The 27311-nt window shown below is 33.4% G+C and overlaps 2 protein-coding genes across 3 annotated transcripts in view; one reads left to right on the forward strand and one right to left on the reverse strand.

Annotated features, from left to right (window-relative positions):
- Nucleotides 1–21538, reverse strand: part of lrp1ba (low density lipoprotein receptor-related protein 1Ba) — a 458912-nt gene extending 437374 nt beyond the window's left edge. For both annotated transcript variants that reach the window (XM_087304094.1, XM_087304093.1), the window contains exon 1: nucleotides 21283–21538. In XM_087304094.1, coding sequence (XP_087160220.1) covers nucleotides 21283–21367 — 85 coding nt within the window. In that variant the 5' untranslated portion in view covers nucleotides 21368–21538. The remainder of the gene's footprint in view (nucleotides 1–21282) is intronic.
- Nucleotides 1–27311, forward strand: part of LOC147831535 (uncharacterized) — a 600059-nt gene that overhangs the window by 444288 nt on the left and 128460 nt on the right. The window lies entirely within an intron of this gene.

The raw sequence follows: 27311 nt of genomic DNA on the forward strand, positions 1-27311 counted from the left end.
TACATCTTGTAACTGAGCCATGCTTTCATATGACATGCCTTCATTGGTCTGATGCTGTTAGGCTGCATTCTGTTGTTCAATCTTGTCCTGAAAGACAATTGGAAACTTCAAAAACTTCTGGAAAGCAATAAGATAAAGCAATAACTATTTACTTATTTTGAGATATTAATAAAAAAGGTAAAATAGCTCAAGGTACCAGTTTCAGAACAGATGAGACAAATTATTACATTAAAGAACAAAGTATAACTTAAAACGTCGATTAATACAACATGGTATGTTAATAATTCTACATTAACATAAGTATAACATTAAACGATAGTAAAACACCAACAATTCTGGACATGAGAGTTTGTGGACACTCCTCAACATTAATGTAACTTAGACACTGAAACGAAGATATGTACAAGCATACACACGCCACGTTTGTAACTAGCCACGTTTAAATAATCAGTCGCTTTGTCGGTGACAAAATTGTGATTTTTCTTCACAAAATGGCGGTGTAACTTATATAACCATCTAAAATAACATTTCAGCGGTCAACCGTGGCTAGAAAAACGGCCTCCAAATATAAAACATTATCGATAATTACAAATTTCCATTATTAATAACAAAAGGTTTTATATCAAGGTAAATGAAGACTTTACGTTAGTCGCGCGAGCTCCGGGCCACACCGCACATTACTCACGGGTCACGGCCCGATTCCGGTGCACGGATACGGCAGCGTCGGCTCGCTTCTGCCGCCGCAGCTGGCCCGAGTGTATTTTGCTAATTGGGTTGCGATTATATTCCGCCGTGGCAACACTTATTAATAAAGCAGTAACGTTAACGTAACGTAAGATATAAGGCGCGAATACGTAATGAAGGCGACAAAGGGAACTTTTACACCGAGAAAACTAACAGCATATAGTACTCACCGTCTATAACGTTATGTCCCTCGGTGACTTCGATATCACATTGTATTAACTTCTTTAATAAGCTGCAGACATCTTAGCAAACCCCATCCTGCAGGCCAGCCCTTAAAGCGGGGGAAAGCCGAGACCCGAGAGTCAGACAAAATCAACAGAACACGGCTTCACATGTAAAAATGAGACTAAAAATATCTTTAATACATTCTTACCTGAAAAGTGTGGACTCCAAAATAGACTTTTCTTTGAAAAGCGTGCGAAGTTCTGTGTAAACAGCCAGCATACTCGACGGACCGCCTCAGTAACAAACACTACTATAACGTCTCAACAAGCCAAATTCTTAAAGAGACAGCAACATCACCACCTGTATGAAGATGCTGTCACTCTGCATGGTTCTTTTTCTACATCCCATAAACTATAGGGTCTTAAACAGTAAGCAAAGACCAGTATTTACGTTTTTAATGATTAAAATTACATTCAATTATAAATTAAATTATTAACCTTTTTGAGAAATTTAAATACATGAAAAAAAAATTTAATTATTAAAATATTTAATTCAATCAATTTATTTATTTATTATATTTTTAAATTATGTATTTTACTATTAATGTTTAGTATTAATACATTTAAATTAGTGTTATATAGTGTCTTGACCTTATCATGAGCTGAGGGTACAATTTTGTTCCTATAGGGAAACAAAATATATAATTGTACCTTTAAAGGTGCCAAATTGGTCCTTTACGGTACAATTTTGTATCCAAATGTGCTATAAAAGGTACAAAAATGTACCTTTCAAACCTAAATCTGGACATTTGTACCTTTATAGCCCATTTGGGTACAAAATTGTACCCTAAGGACCAATATGGGACCTTTAAAGGTACAATTTTATATTTTGTTCCCTCTAGGAACAAAATTGTACCCTCATTGTACCTTTTTTTCTGAGAGTGCAGCGCATGCCCTTCCATCTCTGGGAAACATACACACACACTCATACACTACAGACAATTTAGCCTACCAAATTCACCTGTACCCCATGTCTTTGGGGGAAACTGGAGCACCCGGAGCAAACCCACACGAATGCAGGGAGAACATGCAAACTCCACACAGAAACGGCAAATGTCCTAGCCGAGGTTTGAAACAGCGACCTTCTTGCTGTGAGGCCACATCATTAAATACTACGCCACTACGACGCTGAATGATGAGACAATTAATTGACAAATTAATGAATGAATAAAAATAAATGACTATAAAAGTGAATGAATGGATAAATGAATGCACAGATGAATAAATAAGCAAGTGAATGAATGAATGAATGAATGAATGAGTGAATAGACTCAAATGAATTGATGAATTGAAAAAGTAAATCAATGGATGGATGAATGAACGAACAAATGAATTAAGTGACAAATAATATGTAATAATTACTTAAAATAATACTAAGGCTGCATAAGTACACAAATACTGCTTAACATTTTACTTTCAATTTTATTTACTTATTTATATTTGGCAGTCACCTATAAAAGTATTGTTTGTATAGAGTTTAATGCAAACAAAAAAAGTGTGTGCATCTGGCATTAAAATGTAATTAAAAAAATCAATAATAGTCCAAAGTGTATGACTTTAAACGGTAAATTAAAGTTAGCTTTTTTTTTGTTTTGTTTTCAATTTGAGATCTTCTCCTCCTGCAGAAAGTATTGTTTTGTTATTTGGCACGATTGACCATCACAGACGTCACTGGGAATCTATAACAGAGTCTGTTAAGTGTTTATAGGATTTATAGCCCCTCAGTTTATAGTCAATAGAGCTGTGTCTTTATTAGTCTGACTGAGATGTTGTTTTGGCCTCTGTTACGTGAAAGAATTACAACAGAAAACCACCGGAGCGCATTGAGAGAAGAAAATGTGAGGCTGTTAGGTCATTTTAACATGCTGGATGCAGAATCCTTCAAACCAACTCACATTGAAAAAGAAAAAGAAGTAAATAAATTGCTACTAAACGCATTACGGGGTCCAATAATGCGAAACATGTTTCTTGCTGAATATTGAATCTTTAATTTGTCAATAAATTATGTCGAATCTGCTCTACGTGATCCGCTACATTATTCTGAAGTGGAGTCAGTTAATCAATGTTCATTTTTTCTCATTTAACTCTAAAAGACTTCATACCGACTGTGCCTTCATGCGAACAAAAGGAGGTTACAAGCTGTTCGCATATTGGCAATAAACAAAAAGTGATTAACACATGTAAAGTCTGACATATCAATCCAGCTTTCTATAATCAGTCTAACAGTGAATAATACATGATATGATTTGACAAGGTATTTACAGAATTGTTATTTTAAAAAGAGCAGCAAGAGCATTTTTCAAACATTCTTAATTTTCTCTATTTGCGTTTGAAATAATATGCAATTTTATAACAGATACCGCTTTAAACACTTCTTTGATGTTAATCATTGTATAAAATCAAGCTCGGAACAAAAGATAGAGTTATCACCTGCTTACGAGTGCGTTTGTGCGCATTTGTGGCAGTCCAGAAGCAGTGACAGTACTGATCTCACTATGAAAGACCTCCTGTGGCTTATCTCTGAGTTAAAAGGATGACATCAAAGCATTTTTACCTTCAGAAGATGTGAAACATTGGCAAAAACCCATATAGACAACTTTAGTAGTCCAATAAATGTACCCTGACACCCACTATATGAAAAAGAGCAGCATGAACATAGTTCAAAAATTTTCCATATTTCACCTTTGACAAAAAAAAGTATAGAGTTTTGGACAGTAATTTATCATTCATATATATATATATATATATATATATATATATATATATATATATATATATATATATATATATATATATAATTTTTTTTTTGTCTGAATCAGTTTCATTGATGGCCAATATGGGTTTGACTGCTTAGAAAAGAAAACTGTAAATGTTTATTACCAAATTCCAAAAGATATCAGGTGCTTTAATAAAACTTATGCTTGAACACACCGTTAAAAAAAAAAAAAGAGTAGCATGAACATTTTACAAACTATCTACATTTTTGCTCCACAGACAAAAAGAACTACATATGGATTGAACATGATATAAGATTGACTATATTCATTAATTCATTTTCTTTTCTGCTTACAGCCAACTTATCCAGCATATATTTTACACAGCGTCTGCCCTTCCAGCTGCAACCCATCACTGGGAAACACCCATATACTCTCATTCACACACATACGCTACTGACAATTTAGCTTACCCAATGCACCTGTACCGCATGTCTTTGGACTTGTGGGGGAAACTGGAGCACCCGGAGGAAACCCACGCCAAGACCGGGAGAACATGCAAACTTCACACAGATATGCCAACTGACCCAGCTAAAGCTCGAACCAGCGACCTTCTTGCTGTGAGGGAACATCGCTACCCACTGCGCCACCGTGTCGCCAGATTGACTATATTATTAAATAATAATAATTACAACTATTTAATAGGAAACAAAAAAATAATAATTAATTGATACATTTAAATTGTTTACTTGAAAAATTCAGTCATGAAACAAAAACTGTTTTACGAAAAAGGCAAATTTCAACAACCTTCAGTTCAAACACTTCAGAAACCAAAACAAGACATTATATATTTTGACATACAACAGAAAAAAAATAACAAACGTAAGCATTTGGAATTACATTATAATCAATATACAGTGCATCCAGAAAGTATTCAGAGCGCTTCACTTTTTCCACATTTTTTGTTACATCTTTAATCCAACATAGATTAAATTCATTTATTTCCTCAAAGTACTACACATAATACCCCATAATGACAATGCGAAAAAAGATTTTTTTTTAATTGTTGCAAATTTATTAAAAATAAAAAACCTAAAAAAAAAACATGTACAGAAGTATTCACAGCCTTTGCTTAATACTTTGTTGTTGCACAGCAGTAACAGCCTCAAGTTTTTTTTTTTTTTTTATATGATGCCACAGGTTTGGCACACCTGTCTTTGGGAATTTTTGCCCAATCCCTCTTTGCAGTACCTCTCAAGCTCTATCAGGTTGGATGGGAAGCGATGGTGTACAGCCATTTTCAGATCTCTCCAGAGATGTTCAATAGGACTTAGGTCTGAACTCTGGCTGGGCCACTCAAGGACATTCACAGAGATGTTGTGAAATCACTCCATTGATAATTTGGAGGTGTGCTTTTGGGTCATTTCCCTGCTGGAAGATGAACCGTCGCCCCAGTCTGAGGTCAAGAGCACTCTGAAGCAGGTTTTCATTCAGGATGTCTTTGAACATTGCTGCATTCATCTTTCCCTCTATCCTGACTAGTCTTCCTGTTACTGCTGCTGAAAAACATGCCCACAGCATGATGCTTCCACCACCATGCTTCACTGTAGGAATGGTTTTAGCCTGGATTCACTCCAAAGAGTTCAATTTTGGTCTCATCAGACCAGAGGATTTTGTTTTTTTATGGTCTGAGAGTCCTCCAGATGGCTTCCTGTCTGGCCACTCTACCATACAGGCATGATTGGTAGATTGCTGCACAGATGGATGTCCTTCTGTAAAGTTCTCTCTCCACAGAAGAACGCTGAAGCTCAGACAATGAGATTGCCGGCCAGCTCTAGGAAGAGTCCTGGTGGTTCCAAACATCTTCCACTTACAGATGATGGAGGCCACTGTGCTCATTGGAACTTTCAGAGCAGCAGAAATGTTTCTGTAACCTTTCCCAGCCTTGTGCCTCGAGACAATCCTGTCTCGGAGGTCTAAAGACAATTCCTTTGTCTTCATGCTTGGTTTGTGCTTTGACATGCACTGTCAACCCTGGGACCTTATATGGACAGGTGTATGCCTTTTCAAATCATGTCCTTTCAGCTGAATTTACTACAGGTGAACTCCAATTAAGCTGCTGAAACATCTTGAGGATGATCAGTGGAAACAGAATGTACCTGAGCTCAATTTAGAGCTTCACGCCAAAGGCTGTGAATATTTATGTGCGTGTGATTTTTCAGGTTTTTTATTTTTAATAAATTTGCAACAGTTTCAAAAAATCTGTTTTCACATTGTCATTATGAGGTATTGTGGGAAGAATTTTGAGAAAACAAATTAATTAAATCCATTTTGGAATAAGGCTGTAACAAAAAAAAAAAAAATGTGGAAAAAGTGAAGTGCTATGAATACTTTCTGGATGCACTGTACATATACTGTAACAAGAAAAAAGCATTTCAGTTATGAAAGAAAAGCTGTTATATGGAAAAACATAAGTATGAGCATCTTCCGATCTGAACAAAAACAATGACAACAAAACAGTTCAGTTAGGAAACAAAAACTGTTGTACAAAAAAAGGTACATTTGAATTCTTTCAATTCGAACGCTGAAAACAAGACATTTGATTTTTGACATTCAGTGATAATACCACAAAAATTTTTCAGTTGTGAAACAAAAACGACACATTCAGTTTAAACTTTCTACTTTCTCACATAAATTCCTACAGAAGACTTTTTAATTTTGTTTCATTACGTCCTTACATAAAAAAAGCAGCATGAACATTGTTCAAACATTCTCCGTTTGTCTTCCGCAGACAAAAACCGTGACAAACTAGTTTGGTATGACATGTCATTTAATATTTAAGAACTAAAACAGACTTTTTTTGTTGCCTCAACCAATTCTTTGATGTTAATCACGCCACAGAAATCAAGAACAGAACAAAAGTGTTTTATGGGCTGTGTTTCTCCAAAAAGACACAAATGCGCACAAACAGTGACAGGACTGATCTGACTATGAAAGACCCCCTGTTGTTCTTCTCCCAGTTAAAAGTCTCGCTTCCGAGTGTTTTCGCCTATAGGTGCTTCATGCGCTTTCCAACCACGCCGTCTCTCCTCCAAACATCTGCTTTCATTTCATCATCGATATTTATGGCATGTTTGACAGCGCTAGGCATCGGCGCACAGAAAGTAAGGGTGCTATCAAGTATTATAGCAGTGTGTGAATGTGGGAGTCAAGTGGCGTGGAAGTAGGACTTTGTGTCCTTTTCCCTTTTAGTACATTTTATCCTACACATTCAGATGTAGTCCAGAGGGCCCAAACAACGGCAAAAAAGCTTTTATGGGAGCGCAAAAACAACAAATACTCTCCGCTAAACACTAGTCTCTGTCCCTGTCATCAGAGAATTGTCCTCAAATTGTCTGAAAACAGCAACTTTAAGTACAATATGTAAGGTGTAGAAGCGAAAACAGACAGTTCTGTGACTCTAAAATTCCGTGGATCAAATCTTGAGAGGATTAATTGATTTATCTGATAAAAGCAATTTCAGTCTATGGATGATAGAAGAAAAAGAGAGTCTTTGAGGTCTTATTATGGCAGATCCTTGTAAAAGATATAAAAGTATGCGTTTTTATGTTTGAATGTTTCAGATCATCAAACGCGTTTAAATATTAGTCGAAGATAACAGAAGTAAACACATCATACAGTTTTGAAATGAAGGTTTTTATTATTAAGGGAAAACAAAATTCAAAACTACATAGCCCTGTGTGAAAAAAGTGTTCTAACTAGCAATTAGTCTGTTACAACACTGTGGAATTTTGGCCCATTTATTTTTGCAGAAATGTTGTGATTTAGCCACATTAGAGGGTTTTTGAGCATGAAAGACCTTTTTAAAGGTCATGCCACAGAATCTCAATTGGACTCAGGTCAGGACTCTGACTAGGCCACTCCAAAAACATTTTTTTTTCATACAAGGCACAATGTTTTTCACATAGTTTTGTATTTTGTTTTCCCCTTATGATATAAACCTCTAATTAAAAACTGCGTAATGTGTTTACTTGTGTTATTCTTGACTAATTTTTTATTTTGTTTGATGATCTAAAACAGGAATGCCCAAACTTTTTCTTAGGGGGGCCAAAAACCAAAGTTGATTGAGGATAGTGGGCCGAAGATAAATATAGTTTCCTAAATAAATTGATTTAATAATCTTTAAAAATGACTAGAAAACATTTTTTTATATTAACTAATACAGTATTTTTTTACATTTCATAATGAACTTATTACAGTTAAGACAAAAACAATCTAATTTATAACAAAATGACACTAGCTTTTGCCTGGATTTGCTCACCAATGTCTTCTGCTCTATTCGTTGAGTGACGGTATTTACTTTTTAAAAATTCCGATTCATTTACAACATTTAACTGAAACACTATATTTTGCTTTTTTTGTAGCTCAGCAATACATCAAACAAACAATCAAGCAAACAAACAAACAAACAAACAAACAAAACAATGTTAAGTTAAATTAGTAATAACAATAAAAAGTGTGACAAGAAAATGAGACAGGGGTAAACACTTTTTCCCATTAATGTATGTGTGTGTGTGTGTGTGTGTGTGTGTGTGTGTGTGTGTGTGTGTGTGTGTGTGTGTGTGTGTGTGTGTGTGTGTGTGTATAATAATTAATTTTATTTCAAAAAGTTATAGTATAATTTATGTAAATGCATAATACATTAAAACATAAATAAATACTTTTTATTCATAAATTCATTGCTAAAAAATAAATAAATTAAAATATGATCAATGTTAATCATAATAGTTATTTATATTATTAAGTGATAATATACATATTTGCACTGCTTTAAAGAAAAATTGGAGCTAGAAATAGATGGAGTTATGACATATCGTTAACAATATCTGAGTTATAAATATAGCCATTTTAAAAACATCCGGCAATCAGATGGACACATATTAAGGGGCAGAAATATGACCATAAATATCAATTAGGCAATAACCGTGAAGACTTACTGAAGTACATAATCCTGTGATGCATGAAGACAGCCATAAGCGGCCGGTTAAAAGTCCTGCTTACTGCAGATTTATTTTCACAAATCTACAGATCGGAGACACAGGAAGAAATATAACTCTTGCTAATGGCTCACAAACACAAGCATCTACAAGACTACAGTCATCTGTTAGCAAACTGAAGGCTAATGCTCCAGTAGAGTGACAAATAATCATTTCCTTCACAAACACAAACATCTGAGCATTTGCTGTCATTTGTAATTCCCTGTAGATTATTACAAAAATAGCATGAATGGGACCTGATTTTATATATTTTTTGCTAGCTGGGTTTTTAATATTGTAATTAAAATTATCGTTATTAGTTACTTTGTTTGCTTGCTTTTTATGATGATTTTGGTACTGTAGCAGGGGGGAATGGTTGAACTGGATAAATACAAAAAAAATCTAATGATTAACTGAATTTACATGAAACATTTACATGAAACATTGTCAAAAAGTTTTTTTTATTGTAATAACTTTTTTATTATAATTAGTTTTAGTAATAGGACTGAAAAAGTAGAATTTGAAATATAAAATCAGCACATTTTGTGGAAGATTAGACATTTAATATGCTTGAAACACTTATAATTTATATTCAGTGAAATTACAAATAAGTTGCACTATAAAAAAATTGTGAATGTAATAGTTAGAATAAAAAAGGAAATTCTCTATTTAAAAAAAATAATCTAATATTTTAAAATATATAAATATATTACTCTTATTCTATATATATATATATATATATATATATATATATATATATATATATATATATATATATATATATATATATATATATAAAGCATAAGGTCAAAAAACACAACAAAAAATGCTAATCGTTTTGATGTCAAAAGCTTGACACACTGATGCGTTTTAGACAGCCAAAATAATGACAGTATTATAATAAATGAAATGTATCATTAATCTGAAAACTCAATTACATATTTACACTTAATTTTACATTTAATCCTATAATGCATGTAAACAACCCTGATGTTAAAATGACATCAAATTGACATCTGAAAACGGTGTCAAAAAACGTTCAAAAAACTATTACAGCACAGACCAGTAATGAATTTGGAATGTTTCTTGACACTAATGTTAGGACAGTCCTGTAACTGATTTTTGATGCCAATGGTAGATGTCAATTTGACATCAAGGTACGTTTTTGTTTTGTTCTATTTGTAAGTCAGAAATGTAGATGTAAATGAGACCAATGTATACTAACACTTCCAGAAAATGCGATTTCCAAGAAAACAAGCGGTGTTTGTTGTTAGAGAAGTCAACAGTGTGTTTGAGCGCTGTTAACATCTGAATGATTTTTTTATGTCAAACTGACATGAGGAACTGGAGGTCAAGGATCCACTGGTGAGCTGGGTATTCATTAAAAAATTCTCAAATCAAACGGAATGCACAACATATGGTTTTCTACATCGCCTTACATCACATCTAACACTCCCTACCTGAGCTTAAATCTCATTCTGGTAGAAAAGCAATGAAATATCATGGCCTTCAGCAAGAGTTTGATTGACTGACAGTGTTATAGAAAACCCTTCGGCTAAACAACTTCAAGATGACCATCAACAAAACGCACTCACTAAAGTGTTATATATGTGCTGTATATTTGCAATGATGCTGCAGATGTTGCATTAACCAATTTTTGTTTTATTTTTTTTTAGGTGCAAGGGCCTTCCCTGTATTGTAGTTGTGTTAGATGTGATTGTTTAGTTTGCTGCAATTATTCATTTTGAATAACATTGATTCAATTTGACTGGCTTTCTCCCCTGTTCAGATTCAGAGGAGGAATCAAACTCCTTTCCACAAATTGAATCATCTTTTGGAAGCCGTTTGAACAGAACTGTGTGTAAGTATAGTGTGTCCACAATCCTAATAGGGTAATATAAAGACAATATATAACAATATAAGTATTTTTTTTTAATTACTTGATGTTGAAATAGGATCAAATGCCTCTTATTTTGGGGCCCACTGCAACTTTTCCCACCCACCGAATTGATTTAGAGCTGTGTATTAACATGTCTCACTAGTATTGCGTATAATCATATCAACAAGACAGGACGTGCGCAAAGCAACTGTTCAGCTCTCTGTGATCATCAATCATCGTCAAATGTGATCAAGACTGAGTTTTACAAGATTAAAATGTTTTTAATGTTTGAAATAAAGTAAAATCGATGTAAGTCATCACCACAGCCGCATGTCAGTATAATTATAAAAGAAGATGCTTCAATCCCAGTTTGTGGACATTAAATCAGGCTTACTTTGCACATTAACATATTGAATACCCATACAGCGGTGGATGTTAACCTGTATTCTGTCACATTTTCTGCACAAAAACACAGTGTAAAGTTAAACGTGCACGCTGTTTGTGTCAGTATGCGTGTGCGTGAAATTTGTAACAATATTGTATGGGACTCGTCGTTGCAGAAAGGCTTGAATTAACTCCACAACAAATACATTAAATAATCATTGGGAAAATTCTTACTGTAGTATTTTTGGCATGTGGGAACGGTGGGCGGGGAAAGCTAGCATTAAAGACACAGGCAGCAAAAACAGCTATATTGTGTTCGGAGAAGAAAATGTCAATATTCTGAAAGGTTTTGAGCTGGAACTTTACAGACACTTTCTGAACACACAAAAGAATTATCTTAAATCTTGAAAAAGGGGTCAAATAGGTGCCAATTGGTTCACTTTCATTCAGCAAGATTTAATGATTTCATTCATCATGCCCTGGGACAACCTGTAAGTTACTGCAAGCTAATGAAATCTGAAAAAAAATAAATATATAAATAAAAAAAGGTTAAATCATAGTCACCTGCCCAACCGAATGACAAGTGCAACTCCGAGGCCAGCCTTGGTTGCTAGGTGTGTGCAAAGCACTTGATTTGCAGTTCAAATCCAATCCTGCCTTTAACCTTCAAATTTTTCCTCAAATTAACTTCTAATTTCCCCCTTAAAAATTTAATGATTCAATATAATATAAGAATAAAATAAAATATAATAAAAAATAATTTTAATCAGATTTTAGAACCAAATTTTACGTTATGTGACTTTTGCAATTTATTGCAAGAAAAGTTGAGCAACAGAAACATGATTAATTACAAATTATATGCAGACATGCACTCATATATATATATATGATGCTGCTATCTGTATTGTATTAGCTATACCTGAAACCTCTGTTTTAAAGCTCCTAAATGCTTTTTAACCCAAAGATTTATGCGTTTTACTGAAAAATCTATTGTTACCGCATGTGGTCAATGTGGTCTAGCATTTCTGCTGCCTTTAAGCTATGAAACATCTATTTTGGAAAAGTTATCGCTCCATCCTAATGATAAATATTCAGTCCGGACCCTCCGGCACATGTGCTAACAATGTGTTTCCAAAAAAATCCTCCCAAAAAACAGAGCTTTGTCTTCACATAAGGCAGTGGTCATTTTAAGATCTGTCTAATGAAGCTTAACACCCAAAATCTGACAAGCAGGCCCACAAAAAACATGGATCATTTCACTTCAGTAATGGGTTATAAAAGCAAGAGTGAAGTGCGGTAAATAGATCTAAGCTGCCAAGGCCGAAATCAGGCGTGAGAAGGGAACGTTTTTCAAGCCAACATGTCTTTCACACAACCGATCCGAAAAAAAATTTAATGCAGCATTGACATTCAACAAAGGCCTATTCCGAGAAAACGGCATTCATAACCAACCAAAGCCATACAGACAGTTACCATCCACACGTCTGACTGCAAAATCCTCATTCTTTACAGAAATGTACACCTCGAAATGTTGAAGAATCATGTTAACAGATGGCAGAGCCAAAATAGAGCCATTTTTATGAAGGTTTGCGACGGTGCACTGTAAAACAAATGCTGGGTTTCACACAATCGATTTGTGAACGGACAACATGAAGGAGTTAAACTAACTTGCTGTATTAGTTTTTACCAAGTGAAGTGGATTGAACATAAACCAATTGAGTTGGCCCACAAAAACTCAAGAATTGTGTTGTTTCAGCTCATTTCAAATAAGTATTTTTACCAAATGTCTTTTTTTTAGATTGTGTATTAAACCCTGTTGCCAAAGTTTGGAAATATAATTGAAAACTTTTTTTTTCGATTTTGCAATTGTCTACCAATAATTATTCAATATTATATAATGAAAATTCTCACGTTTCCATCAGTTGTTTTTTTCTAATTCCTGGAAACATGGTTAAATTATAAACATGATGATTCAGACAACACATTTTAGTAATATAGTATCTAATATAAGTTATTCATTTCATTTTTAAATTTACTAATTTTTCAACCCTGTTATAAAAATGTCCAAATATAAACACTCAACGCAAAATAAAAAAAATAAAATAAAATAAAATAAAATAAAATAAAATAAAATAAAATAAAATAAAATAAAGAATTGTATAATGATAAGTAACAGAGTTGAAAAATGTGTTGAACTTAAACTCACTCAGTAATGACCAGCTAGTTTGGGATTGAAAATATATTTACATAATGGAAAACATAATTAATTAATTTTATTTATTTATTTATTTATTTATTTATTTATTTATTTATTTATTTATTTATTTATTTATTTATTTATTTATTTATTTATTTATTTATTTAAATATTTATTTATTTATTTATAATTTTATTTACTTACTTATTTAATTTAATTATTTATTTATTTATTTATTTATTTGTTTATTTGTTTGTTTATTATTTAATGAATGAATTAATTAATTAATTTATTTATGTATTTATTTATTTATTTTTTTTATTTCAAGTAATATATTTAGTAACGGTAGAAAAATTAACATTACAATGCAGTCAATACTTTTTAGTTTTAACCCATTATTAATATGCATATTTTTTAATGGACATTTGCTATTTTATTTAACCCTGTTACCAAAGTTTAAATATAGTTTTAAACATGTTTGCAATTTTGCAATTGTCCACCAATACATATTGAATTCATTTTAAAAATTTAGATATATAAACATTAAATTGATTTATTCTGATGTTTCAGATTAAAAGAAAATATTTGTACAGTATTATAGTAAGTAACAAAAAAAAACTAATAATAAAAAAGTAACAGAAGGCTGCAAAGTTAGTTGTAAAGTTAGTTAGAATCATTTATTCATTCATTTAAAATTTTTTTTTTTTTTTTTTTGGCTTAATCCCTTTATTCATCAGGGGTCACCACAGCAGAGTTAACCACCAACTTATCCAGCATCTTTTACACAACAGATGCACTTCCAGATGCAATCCAGTACTGGAAAACATCCAAACACTCTCATTCACACACATACACTACGGCCAATTTTATTTATTCAATTGACCTATAACACATGTCTTTGGACTGTGGGGGAAACTGAAGGAAACCCAATCAAACATGGGGAAAACATGCAAACTCCACAAAGAAATGCCAACTGGCCCATCCAGGACTCGAACCAGCGACCTTTTGCTGTGAGGCGACAGTGCTAACCACTGAGCCACTGTGTCGCTTTAGTTAGAATAATCTCACTTTTTGAAATAAATTAATCACTTGTTTTTCTTGCAATATCTTGGTAATACGGTTGAATAATGAACTTGACATTTTTAGCGAGGTTTTCTATGTTATTCAATCAAAGTTGCCAATATTTTGAAATAGTTTAAAAAATTGTAATAATGCAGTTGTCCATGAACACATAATAAATACATTTAGATACTTAGATAAAAAAAAACATTAGATTTGTCTATTGCAATGTTTTTTTTTATATTAAAGAACTTTAAAACAATAAGGTCAACATGTTTTAGTATTAGTCTATGTTATTAATAACAGCGTATGTAACAGTGTTTGATGTGTAACAAAGTGTATCTGTGTTGTGAACTTTAACTTTGGTAATTACCAGCTGTATTAGGACCGAAGTCTGATTTAATTTATGCACGCATTCATTTTTACAAACATTATGGAGGTGTTTTTTGTCCACATGTATAATTATTCAATACATTATTTTTGGTAACAGGGTTGAATAGTTCAGTAGTTGCCAATAACAACTTAAAAAGTTATCGCCTGAACCACATTGCCATTGGAAATATTTAACACATTTTTTGTTTTTTGTTTTCTTATAATAAGTTTAGAATTAGGGTTAAACAGTTCAATAATTCAATATGATAAATAACACCAAAACATAAACACAAAATCAGGTCAGAGCCCAAGTTATATTGGCCAAACCACAACACCATCTGAAACATTAATAAGCATTAATAATATAATTAATCCATGTTTTTTTTTTTAATTATCAACTGCAATGCATTAACCCTTATTCAACCTTTGTTTAACCTTCCTGTCGCGTTTGGATCAAATCTGACCGATTTACAACTTAAAACACTCTTAAACGTTTTGTTTTACATCTGACTGTCTCATGAAATCCTTCACACTATGCATTTGAACATATAAAAGTGATGATCACCTCTTTCACTGAATTTTGAATGTTTTAGTCAACCTTATTACACCTGTAGTGTTACCGGTCAAAAGTGACCGCCATAGGAAATGAATGGGTAACCAGACAATATTCATCCATCAGACAGAAAACATCCCCATTTACTTTACAACACCCCAACTCACTCACTCGCTATATGTAATTTGAGAGCAGTTATTTTATGTCTAATTCAACAAGGGAAGTTTATTTATGAACTAATTTCGAGAGGATCACATGCTTATGATTGATTGTGGCTGGTCCCGCACTGGCCAATTTATGATTCACCAATCAGACGATTCCTAAGCCACTATACATACCCTAAGTTCCATATAACAGCCATCTTTATTTTGAAGAATCCCCTCTTCCACCCCTACTCCTCCTCCCTTTTCCTAGATGGGTGGCACGGTTACCCAGTGGTTAGCACTGATGCCTCACAGCAAGAACGTCACCCTACAGCAGATGAGTTCTCAAAATCTACCTGAAATCAAACTCCCCTCTTGCCTTGCAAACGGGAGGGAGCCCCAGGCTCAAGGATCTTATAAGCTCAGGGCTCTCTCCTAGGAAAGCATGCCAAACAAGCTTTATAATCAATCATCAGCTGAGTGTGAACTCTTGAAATTCATGTTAAGCACTACTTTGAGACATTGTTTACAGCTAAAGAAAGTTGAAGAAAAATTTGCTATAAATTTTTATGTTAATTTAACAGCAGTGAAAACCACTGGTAATTTTTGACCGAGACCACTAAAGTAAGGGGAGGGAGGTTACACAACAGGAAGGTTAATCACAAATTAGTTTTTAAAAATACATTTAAATTTGTCATTGTCATTTTGGTACATTTTTTGATGTAGTATTGAGGGATAAAGTATAAAAATTAAGGTTTGCTGTAAATAAAGTACTTATTTAAAATGAGCTGAAACAACACAATTCTTGAGTTTCTTTTGGACAACTTAATTGTTTTTTTTTCTCAAACCACTTAAATTTGAAAATAAAACTAATACGTTAACTTAATTCCTTCATTTTATCTCAGCACAAACTGATTGTGTGGAACCCAGCATTTTTCACAGTGCCCTGCTTGTCCTACATCTCGATTTTGTCACAAAATATGGCAATTTGTCAAAAAATTATCAAAAATTTGGTGATCAATTAAATTATTATTTTTCATGAATAAGTATTGAAGAATATTATTAACAAAAAACACATTTACCTTCTGTTGGATGACAAATTTATTAGAAAATGTCCAAAGAGTATGGTGAATATACTTTTTCCACCCTTATCAACTAATAACTTGGCAGACAAACAAACAAGCCCGATGATATGAAAGTCGTGCAACTCCACAATCACAAACTGCAAAAAGCGAATGCAAACCGTTAATAACATGCCATATTTCTCTCCGACAGATTGATACATCACCCGAAAGAAAATATCCAGCCAACATTACACTGACAGAGAGACATTTCCCACACTAAGTATTCAGTCTATAGGCCATTAGTGTGTTGGCTTGGCAGTAATGGAGCCCTTAGGGAGCTGCACTTGTTGCAGTGCTTGATTTGTTTAGGGTAACCACATTTTGTCAACAGTTTATTGAATGTCTGCTCAATAAACTGAGTAACACACCGTCCCTTTGTAACAAACCCTACATCAAGTGTACATTTCGACAGGGACAGTAAATCGAATGTTGTGCACAAACCGACATTTGTGCTCCTTCGAGAACTTTTATGCTTTGAAACACAGTCAGGAAGTCTTTGTGAGGCATTTTTAAAGAGGTCGGATCACAAATTGGCCAAAATCTAGCAACATTAAGGTCATTTGTTACTTGTCTATTAGAGAAGGTGAAGTATAAAGGTGTCAGAGATCTATTTATGATCAACTTTTGAAGAATATACTTTAAACATGCTTTATGAAAAAAAAATAATAAAGAAATTTCTGTCTACTGAAAAACGGCAAACACACTAAAAGTATTAGGTACCAAATTTACTGCATTTTTGTTTAAGTGCTGATCCAACAGAGAGCAATTCCAGCTAAATATCAAACATGATCTCACGGCAATGCATACCTTTTTGATTTAGTGGCTAATTCGTATAAATTTGTATGATCTCATTAGAACAATTTAGTAGGATTTGCTCAACCCCCAAAGACAATTGGGTTTAAGGGCGTGGCTGGATGCTATGCCTCCTTTTTAAAAATCATACTTTTTCGTAGGACTGAACAAATTCGTATGAATTAACCAATAACAAAACATAAAATAGTTACGTTTCCTTGCGAGATCAGGCAGAAATATCAGAGCAATTCCATGCAATATTTTATCTTCTTTTTTACCAAATCAGCCAAAAATTTTCTAAGTTGTTTGTGGAAACTTGTATAAATACTCAAAAATGTCTGTCTATGTTTTCAAGTGACTTTATTTGATTTAAAAAGTTGCACAGTTGCCAATTTCGCATCAGTCACATGCATAGCGCATAGACGTCACATGCATAACAAAGCTATTTCCTCATAAATGCAAAACAATTCACTTAAATCAAATAAATCTTTTTGTTCTATAAAGAGACAACTCTTATCCTTTTATTTTATATCCTATTTATTTAAGTTTATGACGTTTAATTCACTGCATTTCTACAAAGCTTGATGTATACTGTAAACTCGCATATTTTTAGGTAACATATACCCAACACATTTTTTTTATTATTATTCTCTCAGTTAAAATATAAAACAGGTTTTCAGATTGGTATTTTTTGGATGCCTCATCTTGTGCTTTTGTAATTAATTATTTGTTTGTTTGTTTGTTTGTTTGTTTATTTATTTATTATAAATATAAACAGATGTTTTAATATACTGTTAACAAATAGATTCTCTGTAATGTAATGTAATGTGTATTTTTATAGCGCATTTATTGTGTATGGCCATACACCCAATCATGAACAATCATGAATTTTTAATTACCACAGAGAGTCAGGACCTCTGTTTAACGTCTCATCCGAAGGACGGCGCCCACTGACAGTGTAGTGTCCCTTTCACTTTTTACTAGGACATTAGGACTCACACAGACCACCGGTTGAGAGCCCCCTGCTGGCCTCACTAACACCACTTCCAACAGCAACCTAGTGTTCCCTAGTGGTCTCCCATCCAGGTACTGACCAGGCTCAGCCCTGCTTAGCTTCAGTGAGTAACCGGTCTTGGGCTGCAGGGTGATATGGCTGTGACGTGATTTTGAGTTTTTTTTTTTTTTTTTTGCGAATTGCACATCCATAACTCTGGAATTGCTGATTAGTTTTATAATTAATACTTGATCGTATCAGTCAATCATTCTCCATGAAAATGTTCATCAATTGATTGCAATCTATTATGTTTATTTGACTGACCAATTTTTGACTTGCTTTTGGTGCATCTGCAGAACTATTTCAGTTTTATACTGTGTACTTGATGTTAACCATTCAAATGTGCTTCTTTAAAGTAATGATAATTGATTTCTCTACTTAAAAAAAAACACTGCAAAAGTACTAAAACTGACCATGTTCTTCAGAATTTTCAACAGTGATATTTGTAATCTGAGAGAATGTTAGTTTTATACTTGATATTTGTTAAATAGTAAAGGTATAAAATCAAGGATTCATCCATTCATTCATTTTCTTTTCGGCTTCATTTATCTGGGGTCGCCACATGAACCGCCAACTTATCCAGCATATGTTTTTTGCAGTGGATGCCCTTCCAGCTGCAACCCATCACTGGAAAACACCCATACATTTTCATTCAGACACATACACTACGGACAATTTAGCCTACCCAATTCACCTACACCATGTCTTTAGACTGTGGGGGAAACCAGAGCACCTGGAGGAAACCAACGCAAGGGAGAACATGCAAACTCCACACAGGAATACCAACTAACCCAACCGAGGCTCAAACCAGTGACTTTTTTGCTGTGATTGTGTTACCCACTGCGCCACCGTGACGCCATAACTAAGGATATTGTACAAATATCAAAACTATATTTACACAAATATACCCTCTTCTGAATCACTAACTGGGTACATATTTTGCAAATATATGTTCATTTGTTAGAGAATGTATTACTATATTTGAAATTAAAGGCTAAGTTCACCCAAAAAAAGAAAAGTTTGTCATTGTTACACACCCTTCATGTGTTTGAAACCATTATTAGTTTATTTATGCAGTTGAACACAAAAGAAGATATTTCAAAAAATGCTGAGTACCTGTAACCATTGATTTCCATGTATACTATGAAAGTCAATAGTCACAGGGTTTTTTTTAATCTTTATTCAAACTATCTTCTATCTTCTGAACTAGTGTTCAGCAGAAAAAAAGAGGCTCATGATGGTTTGAAACCACTTGAGGGAAAGTCAATAGGAAGTATTTTTGGTGGGTGAACTATGCCTATATTTTCAACTATAAGGTACTCACATTTACCACCTTTGAAATAAATGCAGTTCAAAACATGGTCAGTGTTGGTATTCAAAATGTTTTCAGCAACTAGAGGATGTTGGCAGAAAGAAATATATTTATGATCATTTTTTTTATGATTCATTTTTTGAAGTATTTCTGAAGGATATTTTCAAGTATTAAGTATAAAACTGACATTGACCTCAATTTGCTCTGTTACAATTCACATAGTGAAACATTTATAAAAATATGCTTAATCCTGGTACTTTATAGAGTGTGTGTTTGCCAGTTAAAGAACCCTATAGTCGTTAATGATTTTTCATTTTCACTAATGAGTACTGTTTGTTTCTCAAACAGGAAAAAAATACATCTATTTTTCATTTACAAATCAAACCTCATGTTATTTTGAAAAAAAGGGTATGAAAACTAGACTACAAAGTATTATTTAGAAAATGATTAAAGCTTTTATTAGTGTTTGATCACAAATTAGCTTAAAAAGACAATTTCACCAGTTTACAGAAACTAGCAGACGGAAATCATGATACTTCATTACTTTTTGAAGACTTTTTGAAGAGTTCTCAAAAGATAAAGTATAAAAATTAGACTTAGAGTATTTGACTCTTTTCAAAAGTGGGGTAATTTGCTACTGGTTGATTTTCATGGAGGGAATTTGAGTAATTTCAATTGCAAATCTTATATCCATAGCTAAAAATAATTTGTGACTATAAAACCATTTTGAAGCGCTTCAGACTGAACCTGAGTTAATTAAATATCTATTTGAGGTAATTGTGTTTGATTGCCAGTTTGAAAAAAGTGTGATGTTATATTGAACTTAATTTGTCATTAACTTTGAAAAAAAAAATCATAAATTCAGTAACCCTCGCATCTGAATCAGTCCAACACATATACAATACAATATTCTAATTAAAAAAAAAAAAAAAAAGATGATGCTGCATTTAAAAGCTAACCAATATTCCTTACAAAAAAAATAAATTAAAAAAAAGGATTTTATAAACAATGACACTGCTTAAACCAGCTGATTATAATAATTAAAAAAAAGATTTTAACTTCCACTAACAACTGTATGTTATTTGTTAAAAATTTGGATTTGGGTGTCAAGTCTGATATCCTAAAGGAAAAACTGTACATTTTGTAATTTTCCTTATCTAACACAGACCTTAAATGTTTTACAAATGATAAAGTAAAATAAATCATATGCAAAAAATAATGTAGATTTCTAGAACCCCACAAATTGACCTTATTAGAACTTTTCATCTCTGAAGAAAACAGTACCTCAATATTAATAAACCATCGAAGTTTGAAAGGTCAAACGTATTAATAATAGGTTAAAATAACTTTAACTATTGGTTAAACAATTTTCATCATACAACTTCACCAAAGCACTTAACTAACATGATTATTGATTAGTCAGTAAGCCAGGTGCTGCTTTTAAAGACGTCAAGTTACACAAGATAGATAGATAGATAGATAGATAGATAGATAGATAGATAGATAGATAGATAGATAGATAGATAGATAGATAGATAGATAGATAGATAGATAGATAGATAGATAGATAGATAGATAGATATTTCCCATCACGCGCAAAACTTTTATTGTAATCTGTTTGTGCTAACAATTTTTCAAGAAACATGCTAAAACGCGCAAAAATAGTAAACAAAGCGTAGTTTGATTTTGTCTTACCTTCCTCAGCCCCGGCCACTGTCAGCGTTTTAGCCAGCAGAATTAATCCCGACATAGTAAGAAATACCAAAATAAAGTCGGACATCGTGGCTGGATGTAGTCCCGAACAGATCCGTTATCCGCGGGCGCTGATGGTGATGATGCCCAAGTTGAGTGTGAGCGAAGCCGGTCTCACGCCCCGCAGCGCTCCGCTCCGCAGCGCAACTCCTCCCGCAGGTGTGAGTGTGTGTGTGTGACTGTACGGACAACACGGACTACGTGCGCCTCCGTTTGAGGATAACGAGGTAGGATGGGGAGAGGGAGAGAGAGAGAGAGAGAGAGAGAGAGAGAGAGAGAGAGAGGTGGCTGGGATGAGAGAAACAGAAAGAAAAAAAAGAAGCCTATCGTTACACTGAATAATGAAAAAAGATTATGCATGCGATGAATACGCTCACATAGGTGATAGATAGATAGATAGATAGATAGATAGATAGATAGATAGATAGATAGATAGATAGATAGATAGATAGATAGATAGATAGATAGATAGATAGATAGATAGATAGATAGATAGAAGTAAAGAAAGAATGATAGAAAAAAGAAATACACTCAGATGGATGGATGAACAGAAAGAGAAGAAAGCAGGAAACGGAACGGAATAAAAGAAATTGGACGGATGGACAGACAGTTTGATATATGGGATAGATAGATAAACAGACAATGGATGGATGCATGGATGGATGGATGGATGGATGGATGGAAGGCTACAGTACGTGTGGATAGATGGATTAATATATGGATGGATGGTTGGACTGATACAATATCGATGAACAGATGGATGGACGGATGGATTGATATACAGTGCAAGATGGATGGATGGCCACAGTATAGGGACATAGGGATGGATAAATGGATTGATACAGTATGTGGATGGATAGATGAATTAATATACAGTATGGATGGATGGTAGGATGGATGGTAGGATAGATGGTTGGATGGATTTACAGACTGATGGATATAGTATATGGATATGGATAAATTGATGTATGAATGGATAGATATATTGATATACAGTATGAATGAATAGATATATAGACGGTTGGTTGAATGGACGGATGGATGGCTACAATATATGGATAATGGATGGATAGATATATGAATGGATAGTTTGATAAACAGTATGGATGGATGGATGGATGGATGGATGGATGGATGGATGAATGGATGGATTGATATATGGATGGATGGATGGATGGATGGATAGATGAGTTGATATATGGATGGATGGATGGATGGATTGATTGATTGATGTATGGATGGGTGGATTGACATATGGACGGATGGATTGATTGATATATGGATGGGTGGATTGACATATGGACGGATGGATTGATTGATATATGGATGGATGGATTGATATGTGTATAGATGGATTGATATATGGATGGATAAATAGACTGATCTATGGGTGGATAGATATATGAATTGATATATGGATGGATAGATGGACTGATATATAGATGCGTGGATTGATATATGGATCGATTGATATATGGATAGATAGATGGATTGCTATATGGATGGGTTGATTTACTGTATATATTTATGGGTGGATTGATTTATTGATATATGGATGGATGGATGGATGGATGGATGGATGGATGAATGGATGGATGGATGGGTGGATTGATATATGGATGGATGGATGGATGTATGGATTGGTGGATTTATATATGGATGGATGTATGGATGGATTTATATATGTATGGGTGGATTGATATATGGATGGATGGATGGATTGATTGATATATGGATGGATGGATGGATGGATGGATATGGATGGATGGATTGACATATGGACGGATGTACTGATATATGAAAGGATGGATGGATAGATGGATGGATGGATTGGTATATGGACGGATGTATTGATACATGAATGGATGGATGGATGAATGGGCATATGTACGGATCTATTGATATATGGATGGACGGATGTATTGATATATGGATAGATGGGTAGATGGATGGATGGTGGGATGGATGTATGGATTGGTATATGGACGGATGTATTGATACATGGATGGATGGATGGATGGGCATATGTACGGATCTATTGATATATGGATGGACGGATGTATTTATATATGGATGGATGGGTAGATAGATGGATGGTGGGATGGATGGATGGATTGGTATATGGACGGATGTATTGATACATGGATGGATGGATGGGCATATGTACTGATCTATTGATATATGGATGGACGGATGTATTGATATATGGATGGATGGGTAGATGGATGGATGGTGGGATGGATGGATGGATTGGTATATGGACGGATGTATTGATACATGGATAGATGGATGGATGAATGGGCATATGTACGGATCTATTGATATATGGATGGACGGATGTATTGATATATGGATGGATGGGTAGATGGATGGATGGTGGGATGGATGGATGGATTGGTATATGGACGGATGTATTGATACATGGATGGATGGATGGGCATATGTACGGATCTATTGATATATGGATGGACGGATGTATTGATATATGGATGGATGGGTAGATGGATGGATGGTGGGATGGATGGATGGATGGATTGGTATATGGACGGATGTATTGATACATGGATGGATGGATGGGCATATGTACGGATCTATTGATATATGGATGGACGGATGTATTGATATATGGATGGATGGGTAGATGGATGGATGGTGGGATGGATGGATGGATGGATTGGTATATGGACGGATGTATTGATACATGGATGGATGGATGGGCATATGTACGGATCTATTGATATATGGATGGACGGATGTATTGATATATGGATGGATGGGTAGATGGATGGATGGTGGGATGGATGGATGGATGGATTGGTATATGGACGGATGTATTGATACATGGATGGATGGATGGATGGATGGATGGGCATATGTACGGATCTATTGATATATGGATGGACGGATGTATTGATATATGGATGGATGGGTAGATGGATTGGTACATGGACGGATGTATTGATATGGATGGATAGATAGATGGATTGATATATAGATGGATAGATGGACTGATTGATGTCTGTAGACAGTAAGTGGATTGATATATGGAAGGATGGATAGATGGATTGGTATATGGATGGATGGATGTGTTGATACATGGATGGTGGATGGATGGATGGATGGATGGATGGACGGATGGATGGATATATAGATAGATAGTTTAACCGAAAGTTCATGATGACAGAGGTCAAGTGTGTGTATAGAAGGACTCAATTCTAAAATCATGACTTTGGACTGGACTGAAGGTACAGTAACAGCTGCTCCAATAAAAGCAGACCTGCTTCTCTCTGGCCATCTCTAGAGTCTCGAGTCCATCAAATTCAACTCAAAGCTCACAAAACAATTCTTGGGAAACAAGCACACTATAAAATACTACATCATAAAAGTCCTGTGCCAAGAAAACAAAGGCAGAAGATCGCCATGAGTCGCTGCCTGTTGCTTTATTTCCATCAGTAGGGACCAGAGGAAGGGAACGCTAATGTAATTCGATGAAATCTAATTCTATCAGTTTGATTCAGGAACATGTTTCTGGCAGCTCCTTAATCTGGCAGAGGTTTTCTGATGGAACAAGATGGAACAAAAAGTACAGACACTAAAGCTTGCAATTGTTTTTTTTTTCTTCTTACTTTTGCACCATTATGCGCATATAAAAGCAACAGAGGCTAAGTCTTTTAAAGTGGATGAATTCATTACCACCGCTCACAAAAAAGGACGCCAGCAGACACACAATGATGCAATAAACTCACAATTTAATGCAGTTTTGCCATGTTTGTCCTCAAATCTAAGCAGGTGTCCTTGGCGCCGGAGAACGTGTAAAACATCCAGCGCTCGCATGTCAGTGTACTTACGCTTGTGCGAAAACATCTGCAATTCATGAGATTTCAGATGTGGAAAGCGTTTTCTGTTTCAAAACGTTTGGCATGAGGCTAATTCAAAGAGAGATCTTTTTACAAATAGGCGGTCGTGTCTGTGCAAAACACTTTCGCTGGGATATTTTGGAGTCAGTTCGGCGATGTTTCCAGGTTTTCGCATTATGCTCTGAGGTCCTTTTATTTGATTTTTTCCAAGTCTGGGAATCTTTGCACAGCATAATGGGTTCATTCAGACAATGTGCAAAGCTGCTAAACATATGCAGAAGAACAGGTAAAAGAACACTAACACTTACAATTGCATTCATACTTGCTAAAATGTGGGCGGAGCTGGAGGTATGCATATGAATATGTAATTTTGTGTCATTATTTTAAATGTTTTGCTAACTTCCTGTCTTCTCATATTAGCAGAAATGAAATCGATCTCAGGCAACATGCATAATATAAATTTAAGGTCAAAGTTAATTTCTATCGTCAACATAAAATCATAACAAGCTTTTTAGATATAGATATTTTATCTCGTTTTGAAAGGCTGTACATACAATTTTTTAAAACTTGAGAAGATTTTTTTCAAAATACTTTATCAATATATAATAACTTTGAACTTTTCTTTGAAATTATTTTATCTTTTTAAAATAAAAAATAAATAAATAAATATTAATAATTAATAATAATTAATAATAATTAATAAATAACAATTAACAATTAATTGTAGTTAAAAATACTTCAATTACTCTCATTAATAGTATGAACAATCATTACAACAACAAAAACAATGTTCATTTTATTAATAATCATATTAATATTAATAATAATAATAATAATAATTATTATTATTCCCAGTATTATTATTATTATTATTATTATTAATAATAATAATAATAATAATAATAATAATAATAATTTATTTTAATAACCCTCCCCATAATAAAATATTTAAATAGATGAAATAAAATTGATAACATAAATAATAATAAAAAAGAAATACAACACATTTCACAAAAACGACAACAACCAATAATAATAATAATAATAATAATAATAATAATAATAATAATAAGAAGAAGAAGAAGAAGAAGAAGAAGAAAAGGAATTTATTATAATAACCCTCCTCAAAATAAAATATTTAAATGGATAAAATAATTATAATAACAGTAATAATTATAACAAATAAAAAAAATACAACACATTTTACAACAATGACAACAACTAATAATAATAATAATAATAATAACAAAAACAACAATAATAATATATTATTATTATTATTATTATTATACTAACCCAAAATAAAACTTTTAAATGGATAAAATAATACATTTGTAACAAATAAAATGAAAAACAAAAATAAAAAAACACATTTCATAACAACTAATATTATTAATAATAATAATAATAATAATAGTAATAATGATAATAATAATAATAATAATAATAATAATAATAATTATTATTATTATTAGTAGTAGTAGTAGTAGTAGTAGTAGCAGTAGTAGTAGTATAATTATATTATTATAATAAATAAAAAAATAAAAAATAATTAAATAAACAAATAAACAATACAACATATTTTACAACAACATCTAATAATAATTAATAATAATAATAATAATAATAATAATAATAATAATAATAATAATAATAATAATAATAATAATATTAATAATAATAATCCTTTATAAAACTATACTAAATATATAAACAATCCAATATCATCTTTTTATTTTTTTTTTAGGGAGAAATCGTGTCCTTATCTGCCAGGCAACTGTCAAAGCTGTATATTTCTTTTGTACAAAGTCAGTTCCAGACACTTTCATTCAGTGGATACAAATAATGCTGCCCTGGGTTTTAAAGAGCAGATCACCGAGCAAGGAAGCCATATATAGATGAGTGCAAGTAACTGCACCCTTCACAATCTATGTGTCTCAGTACAGGAGAGAAGAACAGAGTGTCTTTATTACCTGGTTATCATAAATAAAAACCCATACACAAGTCTGGGAGCGAGTGATAGACAGTGTAAGCGCATAAAACACATCCATCCCAGTGCGAGGGTGTTTTACTGCCATCTACAGAACGTCAATCAAACTGCTTACACAAAGGCAG

This window comes from Danio rerio, chromosome 22, assembly GCF_052040795.2.
Source record: "Danio rerio strain M-AB ecotype USA chromosome 22, GRCz13ab, whole genome shotgun sequence".
Classification (NCBI taxonomy): Eukaryota; Metazoa; Chordata; class Actinopteri; order Cypriniformes; family Danionidae; genus Danio; species Danio rerio.